This window comes from Corvus moneduloides, chromosome 21 (genome assembly GCF_009650955.1).
Source record: "Corvus moneduloides isolate bCorMon1 chromosome 21, bCorMon1.pri, whole genome shotgun sequence".
Taxonomy (NCBI): Eukaryota; Metazoa; Chordata; class Aves; order Passeriformes; family Corvidae; genus Corvus; species Corvus moneduloides.
In genome coordinates this window covers 5,666,266-5,677,724 of record NC_045496.1, presented here as the reverse complement: position 1 = coordinate 5,677,724, position 11,459 = coordinate 5,666,266, and the positions used below count along the sequence as shown (strand labels likewise).

The following is an 11,459-nucleotide window of genomic DNA, read 5'->3' as shown; positions in this document are numbered from 1 at the left end:
GGGGCGGGCCCGGCGGTGCGGGCGGGCCCGGGGCGGGGCCCGTCCCGCATCCCCCTTCCCTGGGCAGCGTTTCCAGCCGGAGTGTTTATGCGGCGCGCGGGGAAGGGGCGTCGGGGCCGCCATGTCGCGGCTGCACCAGAGCAGGTCGGTGTTGGGGTCTGTGTAGGAACTGTGGTCTTTCCCCTCCCCACCTTGCCGGGGTTCCGCTGGGCGGGGTGGGGGCTCTCGAGAATCGGGGGCTCTGAGGGGTTGCGGGCTCTGGAGGGTCTCAGGTTGCCCGTACCAACCCTGATGACGCCCGCGGCTTCGCTCCCCTCAGGATCGCGGACTTCCAGGAGGTGCTTGGAGAACCCACGGTGGCTCTGACCAAGCTCCGCGAGCTGTGCTTCAGTGGTGAGTTCCGCGGGGACCGGCCCCAGGCTGGGGAAGGGGCTGCGGGCACGGCGGTGCCCCGGGCTGGTGACACGGGGGGTCCCCGTGGGAGACACTGTGGATAATCCCGGCAGCGTCCCAGGGGAAACTTCATGCCCCTCGGGGAGGAAAAATGTTGCCAGGCCTGTTCGTGAGGTGACATCAGCAACCCGCGGTGAGAGATGGGCTAACGTGGTTATTTCTTTGCCTGGTATTCCACAGGAATTCCCTTTGATGGTGGGCTGCGCTGCCTGTGCTGGAAGGTGGGTTTTGCTTGGGGTGCTTTTCTTTCTTGCGAGTGATGCTTTGGGTTGGTTAAGTACACGTAGCATTGTTTTTTGGTGCTTAAAGTTGTAAACAAACAAACAATAAATCCAGAGCTTAAAGGGCACTAGAAGTCAGCAGTAATTTGTGGAGATCAGCATTTTGGATGTGAACAGCGTCAGTTTTAAGCTAGCAGTGCATTTCTGTCAGGTTAGCTATTGATCAGTCCTACAAATAGTTCTGTATTGAAAGCCAGTCCCTGAAATATTCCTGACTGTTGCTTGGCAAAGTACTCGGCTTTCTGGAGAAACCTCCCAGTATTTTCCAAAAGTCAGTTCGAGCCACTGTGTTTGCTTTGCTCATCTTGCAGGTGTAACAGCTCATTGAATACTAATTCCTGTTCACCTGTTTCCTGTGCAGATACTCCTGAACTACCTCCCTTTAGAGAAAGCCTTATGGAGCTCTTTGCTGAAGAAACAGAGGTGAGGATGTTGGTACTTGTCCATTTATTTCTAAAGATATCTGCAGAAAAGGAGAATAGTCTCTAAATAATTAAGTACGTTCATAAAATAAATTGTTCTTGTGTGGAATGTGCTGTTCTCACAGCTGCCTAGTAGATTGACCCCTTCAGTTACACTGAAGAGAAAATCAGATGCCTTCTGGCTGAGCAGGGTGGGACAGAGAGATCTGTTTGAACTCTGTGTGCTCACCTTGACCTTATCTTCCTCATTGCAAATTCCTCTTTTCTTCTTTAAGGGATCTGTATTCCCAGTTCCTGAAAGAAATGATTATCCAGCCTGGGATCGCCAAAGCCAACCTGGGTGTTTCAAGGGAAGATGTGACCCTAGAAGATCATGTAAGTGTTGTTAAGCCTTTGTGCTGCAGAAAATTCCTTGGGGATTTTTCTGGCCCCCTGAGCTACTCCTGGCTCTGTTCCCAACTGTTCTGCCCTGCCAGAGGGAAGGATGGTTCCCAGGTGCCAGCCTGCCACTTTTGTCTTGGTAGCCTTGAGCGTGAATTATTGACAAAGCACCAATAGCTCTGTAGAGAGCTGTTTCCAGCTGTGCACTTTCCTTCTCCTGCCTTTTGGGACTACCTGCCTGGGCTGTGGGTCTCGTAGGGAAAGGGAAAGGCTCACAAGAGGTAGCTGGAGCTGTGAGATGCTCCCCTGGGAAGTAGGGTCCATGAGTGCATTTGGAGCAGGCTGTTGAGCAGAGGATAGAAAAGAGGCAGGAGAGTCAGGCTGGACTGTGGTATGGAAGGCAGGAGAGCTGATTATTTCTAGTAATGCTTCTGGGTTGTTATGGCAAGCCTGCATGCCTTGGTTTTCTTCTTCTGTGAAAGTGCTTTTAGGAGTGTGTGTGTGGGAGGAGTGAGTGAAGTAACTGATCAGAAGAGACTGTAAAATGATACAGCTGCTCCCATGACCATTCTGAGCGTTCACTCCCCTGCAGTCACCTGCCCCACTGTGATCTCTGGAGCCTTGGTGGTGTAAAACTGGCATGTCTGTAAAGCCACACAGGCAGGTCACAATGATCTTTGAATCCCTTGGAATGTAGCTTGTTGTTTTTTCTTGGTTAGTTGTTAACTTTGTGTGGATCTTGGTGTGGAGAGAAGAATGTGTGTGTGTAGGGGGGAGTTAAGTTTATCATATTGGGAAACTGGTCTGATACAGCATAGGTTGTAGTTCATGGAATACACTTTTTTTTTTTCCTGGGTGGTGCTTAATCAGCCATCAAAGTACTGGGTGGGTGGATAACTCTTACTGCAAGTCCAAATACCATATCCACGTTTGGAGCTGTAATCAGGAATCTTGTTAACAGAGGACAAAATACCTGATTTGGGAACAAATTCTTGAAGAGACAAATGAAAAGGGATTGAAAATGTGAGAGAAAAAATGACCCTGATGTGCTCAGATTGTGCTGGTAGCAGAGTGACAGCAGAAATGTTAAATCACTGTATGTTTACTGAGGATTTTAATATGTGTGAAAGACACTTGTTCCGTTTCTGTTGTTTCTCTCTTTAGCCCCTCAATCCAAATCCAGACAGTCGGTGGAACACTTACTTCAAGGATAATGAAGTGCTCCTCCAGATAGACAAAGATGTCAGGTGTGTGAGGCAGAACGACTCAGATTTCTGAACCCAAGAGGTTTGGTCAACAAATTGTACTTTGAAAACGAAGTTTAATATTAAACTGAGCCTCCCACTCGACATGGGGTATGTACTTCCTTCTTGTTCCTGATTTCCTTCTGTGTCCATCCTAGGAGGCTGTACCCTGACATGGCGTTTTTCCAGCGCCGCACAGATTATCCCTGCCTGTTAATCCTGGACCCCCAGAACGAGTTTGAGACACTGCGCAGACGGGTGGAGCAGACCACGCTCAAGTCGCAGACGGTGGCACGAAACCGCAGTGGGGTGACAAATGTGAGCTCTGGGCTGGGGCTGTCCTTGTCACAGGGCAGGGCCTTGGATTGGGAAGGGGAAGGGTGATTCTTGGACTGTCTCTGTTTCTCTTTCTGCCTGTGCGGTGGAATTCAGGAAACACCCCAGCAGATACTGAGCATTCTTGGGGCTGGACATTGTAGAAGCAGTTGAAGTGCCTGACAGACTGTAGGGAGTTATAGGTGCATTTAATTTTAAGGATTGTTTTTACCTGACTTCTGGTAGAATTTGGAGTCACAAGTGATTTTGTGCTTGACATACGCCTTCCTGTACGGGAACAAAACCCTGAAGAGTTAATTTACCATGAATTTATTACAAATTTCCATTGTCCTCCAGAACTGGATTTCAAACCTGGAATTAGGAGAAGAGCTGAGTATCTGTTCAAATGTGTTGTCTCTTTCCCCTTTCATGAGTGTTACAGCACATGTGCTGTTGGGGAAGGTGGCTTCTTCCACAACCATCAGTATCCTTCCCTCGTAATACTAAAGAAGTGGAACTGCTGTGGTTTTTGCTGTGTGAGATCATGTGGTACAATGATTCAGAGGGAACTGTCTGTTGCTGCACAGACTTTTTTCTTCACGGACAGCCAGCACCAGGACTTCCTTGCCTGTGTGCTCCCAGAGTTGCTTGTCTTGGTTTATGTGGTATAAACAGCCCAGATCTTTTGGGGGGGCCTATGTGTGTTAAAAGCCAACCTTGGCACATGTGCTAAAGGATCTGTGCCAGTTGGTTATCCTGATTCAGCCTTGTTTTCCAGGTGAGCTCCCCTCTTAAAAGCACCTCCAGCTCTCTGAGCGAGTACGAAGTTCTGCCCAATGGCTGCGAAGCTCACTGGGAAGTGGTGGAGCGGATCCTGTTCATCTATGCCAAGCTGAACCCCGGGATAGCCTATGTCCAGGGCATGAATGAAATTGTGGGGCCTCTTTACTACACCTTTGCTACAGACCCTAACAGCGAATGGAAAGGTGAGGGGGCCTTTTGGCTGCTCAGCAGTGGCTGTGGTACTGCGAGTTCTCTGCATGGCATGAGGAGTTTTGGGGAATTGGTAGGAGCTGAATGGGCTTCAAGTGGTGAGGACATGAAAAGTGAGGATTTTTGAGCAATTGTTGTTTGTTTAACTTAAAATCCCCTTAGAAGCTCTTGTTTCTCTGTGCTATATAGAAAAGAATGGAAAGGGAGGACTTTGCCTGTTGCTTCTGCTTCACAGTTCTGAGGGTGTGTGGTGGTGGCAGCTTATGTTGCTGGGCACAGATAACTGTTTTGTGACTTCATGTCATGAAGACCTTGTGTTGCACACAGGGTCAGTATCTCCAGTGGCTCTGTAGATGTTTCTGTTAAAAAAAAAAAAAAAAAGAAAAAAGAGTTTGTCTAGCCTTAACCCAGACCAAGCAAGCCAAGATCTGGTGGGACCTACTCCTTAAATCTAATACAGCAACTAGATTATGGAGCAAGGACAGTTTTACAGCTCTGTGCCTCTGTCAGTGATGCTTCCTCTATTCCCCCATGTTCTTACTTTCCCCAGAACATGCTGAAGCAGACACGTTTTTCTGCTTTACCAATCTAATGGCTGAAATTCGGGACAACTTCATTAAGAGCCTGGATGATTCTCAGTGTGGTATTACCTACAAAATGGAGAAGGTGTACTCCACCCTGAAGGAGAAAGATGTGGAGCTGTATTTGAAACTGGTGAGGAGCCAGGTGTTTCTCTGGGTCTTGGGTTGGATGCAAGGAGTGGCTTAACAGTGCATGTGAATGTCAGTTTTGTTAAACTGTGCTTAAGGAGAACACAGAGAGTGTATGAAGGGCTTTGCTTGTGGGGCAGAGAGACTCTTATCTGTGAGCTGAAACAGCCTCTCCTTGGAGTGAGCCCAGAGCAAGCTGACACAGCAAGGCTTCCTCCCCTGCCTGGCTCTGAAAGCAAACTATGGTTGTTGCATAGCTGCCAGCTGGGACTCTGAAGGGACTTGGCCACGATCCTTGGTCACCTGCATAGCTGGAGCTAGAGTCTTTACTGTCTTGTAGTCATCAGGCAAAACACAGGTTTTGCTGTAGAGCTTTTCAGCATCCCAGGTTACAGAAATTGTTTCTGCCTTTAAGAGCAAAACAAAAAGCATCCCCCACGCTGCACACACACACTTCTATTGCCACTGGGTGCCCTGACATCACTGACTTAAACTGCGTGAGCTCATTCCAAAGGAAAAATGAAATCAAGTGAGCTGGATGATCCCACCGGCCAAATTATACTGTTCCACTTCATCCAAAGGTTTTCAAGTGCTTTGGGTTTGTGTGAGTTTTGTAGAACATGTAGAAGGCAGCTTTCATTGCAAACATCTTCAGTCTTATAGTCCATTTGGTGTGAAAGTCCAAGGAGACTTTGGAAGGGAAAGCAATTCTTGTTACTGCAACCTTGACCAAATCACACTGTGATCTCTTTCCGTCTAGAAAAGTCAGGATATGTTTCTTTTATAATCCAAAAGATGGTTTGTCAGCACAGTGACAGAGCCCACAGTGTTGGCTGGTAGTGGGGAGAAAAACTGCTTAATGTTTGGCTGGCAGGAAATGGTCTTGGCTGTGCAGCAGCTGGTCCTTATGAATATCAGCAGAATCCTGAACTTGTCTGACCTTGAATAAACTTATGCTACCTTGGATTTAACATCAGAAAACAGGAAAGGTTCAAGTTAAAGGTGCTTATAGCATGTTTTACTGACCATCAGTGTGAACTCTATTCCATCTTTGTTTCTCTTTGTGAATAGCAAACCTTTTGATAAATACAAGGGTTCTGGAAAGGAGAGGAAATCCTGACAAACAGTGCCTGTGCTAGCGGGGGATGGCTGCAGCTTTGCAGATAAAATGCTGTTCAAACGGGAACTTTAAAATTACTTGGCAGGTTTAACGGAACACAGATAGTGCCTTTAGGGGGAAAAGCTTCCTTTACTCCCTGTTGTGGACAGAGGAGCATTTTCTGGCTTGGCTGTAGGGGTGGAGTGTGGGTGCACTGAAAATCTCTCGGTCGAGGTTGAATGGGAGAGTCTCCAAAGGATGCAGGGGTTTTCCGGCTGCTGCAAGATGAGCTTGGAGCTTAGAGCAGTGTCGGGGAGGAGACGGGGATGGAAACAGGGGGTGCATCTCTTGCCTGTAGGGAACTGGCCAGGAGCACGTATTCATTGTTTGCCTGGTGCCTGTCTGACAGCAAGAACAGAACATCAAACCCCAGTTCTTTGCCTTCCGCTGGCTGACGTTGCTCTTGTCCCAAGAGTTCCTGCTGCCAGATGTCATCCGTATCTGGGACTCCCTCTTTGCTGATGACAAGCGCTTCGATTTCCTCCTGCTCGTCTGTTGTGCCATGTTGACGTAAGTACACACATAGCCTTCCTCTTCTTCTCTTCCATGGATCCAGGAGTCTTCTATAGGCATGTGTTAGGGCATCTGGTGAAGAGGTTACAGATTTTAAAGTTTCTTCCTAAAGAGTCAAAAGTAGCTGGAATAATTTCCATCTTTCAGACTCATCCGGGATCAGTTGCTGGAAGGAGACTTCACTCTGAACATGAGGCTGCTACAGGTAAGAATTAAATAGAGTGGGCACAGAGAGCAATTGGAAAAGTCTTAAAATAGTACTGTGAGAGAGGATGACAGTATGTGAGAGGGTGGGAGGGTATGCCTGGTTCAAGACAAGTACCACATTTGTGATGTTTGCATGCAGGAAAATCTGCAGGGATTTTACAGCACCCTCATTACTGGAAGTGGGAGTCTTTTGGACATGCATCCTTTTTACCCTACAGAGAAATTATCATAGATTGGAGGTTTCTAACGTTCCTTTGGTTTGCAAAAAAAATGGAATAATTTCAAGCAAAGATGTGAAACCTTTTGTAACACTGCTGAATTTTTTTGCCAGAGGGTTCTGTTTAGTTCTGAGATCTGTGAGAGCCTCAGGTTGGAAACGTCTGCACTGCACAGTTGGATATCTCATGTTCTGCCAGTTCCTGTTTTGGGCTTTGCAAGATACGGGTTTTGATAAGGCTCTCTGGCATGAGGAGAGCCCTGTGGCAGGCCAGTTTACTGTGCCCTTGGAGAACAAAGTGAAAAAAAACCAACAACAAACCCTCTGGAAGGGTATTGAGTTTTGATCAGTTACAAAACAGGAAACTGTAGCTGTTAAAGGAGTAACTGAACATGGCATTGTGTTATAATAGGCCAAGAATGTTGTTTTCAAGGTTTGCCTTGCTTAAGCAAAACAATCTGGATCAAGAATGCTGGGAAAGTCACTGAAATCCCTTTGTTTCTTTGCCATAGGATTATCCTATCTCTGATGTTCATCTAATTTTGAAGAAGGCAAAGGAACTTCAAGATTCCAAATAGTCCATGGGCCTAACAAAAGGTGTCCAAGAACTGTGTGGCAGTGGATCCCAGGAGATGGCCCCTTGCAGTGTGATGCACTAAAGCTCCTACTGGTCTCTGCAAGGCTTCAGGTTTTGTTTGGGCTACTGGCCACCTTGAAGACTTCCTTCTACTCTATTTATTAGGTCAAGGACTGATTACTTCCCCATCTACTTGGGTCGCGCACTCCAGATTTTTCCACATCTCAAATGCCTCTCTGCTGCCAAAAGCAGTTCTTTGTATCTTTTTTTAATGACTTTGAGTTTGGGGAGAAAGAAACCTTCTGTCTGCATATCCCAGAAGGGATGGACTCCTGTATCATGGAAGTAACACACGGAGGAACTTCTGGTAGGGAAAGGACAGACTTAAGTCCAGTGAATTTTGGTGGGTGAGGATAGAAGGATCTTCCTCCTGTGAACAGAATGTATTCCAGTGAAGTCACATTCTGCCATTCGGGTAGTTTCTCCTCCCTCGTGTCTGCACTTTGCCATCCCTGAGGTGTGTGAAAAAGAAGAAGATTGCATCAGTTTCTGGTGAAGGTCACCTGGCAGTTTGCACTCCTTTGACTGGGAAAGAGTCTTGGGAAGCTGAGGTGGGAGGACACCGTGACAGCTGCTGGCTTTGTGCACTCAAACTGCCTGAATCCAGAACCGCCTTATCAGCGAGGTCTTCTTGAAAGCAAGACTGTGGTGGTTTTAATCCCCCAGGGAAGTGTAGTTCCAAGTCCAGCCTTAGTACGCACAGCCTTAGAGCAGGATTGTTACTGCAGGGAGGCCTCACGCTGCTTTCCTGGCTCTGAACTGGAGCATATCCAGCTACAATCAGGATTCTGAAACAAAAGAAATGGATACCTAATCATGTTCAGTGAAGACAGATGTATTTAGGGGCTTATACAGGTACAGAACTGGAGTTTTCTGCCTCAGTGGCTTAAATAATACTACTCACATTAAGGTCTGGTCACAGTAACCTTGCTATTGTCTCACAGTACTTCTTGTCAGAAAGAGACAGTTCTGATCTGCAGTAAGAGTCCTTCTCTAGCACAGTCCAGCAGACATACAAGCATCTGTCATGAGCTGACTGCTAGGGCTGATCCACAGTTCTGTCCTGGTCCTGTTGGAGTCACAGTCCTGAGCTGGACACTTGTTCCTCCTGAGAGGGAAACTGCTGCACTTCAGATACAGTCGAGTGGGTTCAGGTGAACAGGGACTGAGACAAACCACAGGGAGAACTGCTGACCTGCCACAGTGTTGAGCTGAGCAGAAACCCTAATCCTCAGAGGGAGAAACTGCTAGCACCCAGGTGCTTGTGTGGTGCAGAAGCTCTTGAGTGAACACTAATCCAACGTGCTTTTCCCTTTCTTTCTTTGCTGTGCTGGCTCACCTCTGCTGTTGGACGCTGCAGTTTTTGGTATTTATGAGTGTTGATTTGTTAAAGGTCAGTCAGTCTTTGTAAGACCTGCTTAAGCTGCTGCTGGCCTAGACTTGCCCTAGCAGGAGGGATGCTGGCAGCCTTCAGCTTTTTTTTACTGGTGTTATTTTCTTCACTGAAGGCCTTCACAGGCTGCTGTAATTCTCAGCAAGGTGTGTGGGGAGATGGCAGGACATGTTGGTACATGTACCCATGTTCTTATTGGCAATCCCAAGCAATCTCTGCCTCTTGAGAAGGTGCTCAAGTGCCACTTGTGCAGCCACATGTTGCTGCTGTGTTGCAAGAGCAATTGAAGGTTTAAAGCAATCTGTAATTTATACCTGTGGCAACAGTATCCCTCTCTGCTGCAACCTTTCCTTGAGGGTAAAGTTTTCCTCCAAGAAAAATGGAACAGGTAGACCAGGACAGCAGTGTGATGAAGCATCCTGGCTGCTCTAGCGACTGGATGGATGTTCTTTCTGAGCTGTTCCAGGTGGTCTTATGTCTCAGCTCTTGGGTACTTGCACTAGGGAGGCTGTTGGCCAGACCTCGTGTGGTCAAACAGTCACCTGGGAGGTTCTCTACAAACGTAGAACCAGAGGGTCACACTCCTAGGCAGAATTGTACCTGTTCCAAGCGTTTCTGCCTCAGAACTGCTATAAATACTGCTGTAGTTTTCCCATTCCATGCACAAACTCTGCTCTCATCTCCCTGAATATCTGTGCTGGGCTGTTCATTCTGGGTTCCCCTGGCAGGTGCAGGCTTTCCTTATGCTGGAATTTCTCACTGGCAACAGGACCATCCATGAGTGTTCCTGCTCTGAGCAGCAGCTGGAAGTCTCCTTAAAGTAACCTGAGGAGGCAGCAGGCAAATCAGAATGAAAGCATTAATTGGAGATGAACTTCTGCACATTTTCAGCATAGCTTTGGGCCCTGAGGGTGACCTTCCCCGCTTGGAGAAGGCATAGGGGAGGTGGCAGTACAGGTGTCATGCTGTCTTCTCCCTTCCTAGGTGTCCAAGGGCTCATGTTATGTCACCTTGCTTCAGGGGGTGACAGTGAATGCTTCTGAAAGGACTCTGCAGTGGTTTAAAGAGATGCAATGAGAGATTTGGCTGCTGGGAAGGATCTCTGGGATAAATTCTGTAGCCTTATCCAAACTATGGCTGCCAGACCTATTGAGTTCTTTGGTGAGAGCTTGCAACAACTTTGAAACATCCAGACAGGCTGTTCCATACATAAAAAGCTGTTTTATATTCCTGCTTATTTCCTTCCTGTGTGGTAGAGATTCTGTCCTGCTGTTTAAAGGAGTGGTACTTTTCATTGTCTTGGGACATCCATTTCTTTATTCTAAGACTTTCTCCTTTCTTTAAGAGCAAAACCAGATTTTTTAAGGGGGCAAAAGAAAGTCTTAACCTTTTACCAGCTTTTGAATCTCCTCATGTTTCCCTTGGCTTCATTCCTTGAAGGCTTTTGGTGATTTAATTTTGTTGTTCTTGAAGTGAGATGGTACTTAACTGATGTTTCCTTGCTCGTGTGGCCAAGTAACACCTGCTCCAGCCTTGAGATGTTTCCACTTCTGGTTTCTTATAATCCTTGCGAGAACAGCGAGGTTGGCTGAAAGAGCTGATCTTTGGGGTGAGAGGTGTTAGTCTGGGCTGCCTTGGGGACCCATTATCTCACAAGGAACAGGGGATGTTTAAATGGCTCTTACCATGTGTTCCTCCTAGGCAGGACTACTGCCAGGCAGGGGACAGGGAAATCACCTTCAGCTGGGAGGGAAAACAGGACACTCCTGGTGTGTGGGAAGAGATGAGCCTTCCCTGGGGAGGAGTGGTCTGCTCTACCTGCACCTCGCTGGAGTTCAAGCTTCGAGGAACTTTGTGGCTTTGCCAATGGGGTGGATCAAGTTGGTGGTGGTGGTGGCGGCGGCCACGCAGGAGACTGATTCTGAGTTTGAATTTTGTGACCTAACCTAGAATTATTTGCACTTTGGCATTGAGTAGAATGAAGGCCAGAAGTTGTTTTAGGGGAGTCTGGGGTGTTTGGGAATCAGAGGCTGTTTTCCCTTAAGGAATGTCAGTGACTGTTTTAGCTGTTCGGAGCAGTCTTCTAAAATGCCCTTTCCCAAAGAAAGGAACAGATAACACTTTTCCCCCCCACTTTATTTGGGAAGGATTGCCAGAAAAGGGTGTAGTGAACACTTCATCACTCTAAAACTCCTTCTTTTATGCTTCTTTTTAAAAACACTATTCTTATAACGTTTCCTTTAACTAAACGGATGTCTGTGCAAACCTCTCCTGTTGGTGTGATTCGGAGTTGGGGCTGCTCCAGGTTCCAGCTGCAGTGTCCATAGGTGTGAGAGCAGCACAGCGAGCTGCAGAGAGCCCTGGAGAACCAGCCTGGCTTCCACCGCCATCTCCCTTCGGCGATGGTTTTGCTTTGCCTTCCCCCGGTGCGGGAGCTGTGCCTTTTCCCCAGGAATACCTCGCACCGGTGCCACCGCACCTGCGAGCGCTCTCGGTGGCGGTGGGAGCGCGCGTCCCCCCGCCTCGCTGACCGC

The 11,459-nt window shown here is 47.6% G+C and overlaps 1 protein-coding gene across 1 annotated transcript; it reads left to right on the top strand.

The window, feature by feature from the left end:
- Nucleotides 1-35: 35 nt before the first annotated feature.
- On the top strand, nt 36-11,178 carry TBC1D13 (TBC1 domain family member 13). The gene is made up of 12 exons (XM_032131235.1): nt 36-144; nt 320-393; nt 634-674; nt 1,096-1,157; nt 1,432-1,531; nt 2,702-2,784; nt 2,940-3,099; nt 3,875-4,082; nt 4,640-4,803; nt 6,308-6,468; nt 6,619-6,676; nt 7,408-11,178. The coding sequence occupies exons 1-12, from the start codon at nt 122-124 to the stop codon at nt 7,471-7,473; spliced, it is 1,200 nt and encodes a 399-aa protein (XP_031987126.1). The 5' UTR covers nt 36-121; the 3' UTR covers nt 7,474-11,178.
- The last annotated feature ends 281 nt before the right edge of the window (nt 11,179-11,459 follow it).

Bases quoted from the DNA above. Each gene is read 5' to 3' on its own strand.
- TBC1D13 (XM_032131235.1), top strand. From the start codon at position 122: ATGTCGCGGCTGCACCAGAGCAG. The intron at 3,100-3,874 runs GTGAGCTCTGGG...CTTGTTTTCCAG, and splicing joins ACCGCAGTGGGGTGACAAAT to GTGAGCTCCCCTCTTAAAAG. The intron at 6,677-7,407 runs GTAAGAATTAAA...TCTTTGCCATAG, and splicing joins TGAACATGAGGCTGCTACAG to GATTATCCTATCTCTGATGT.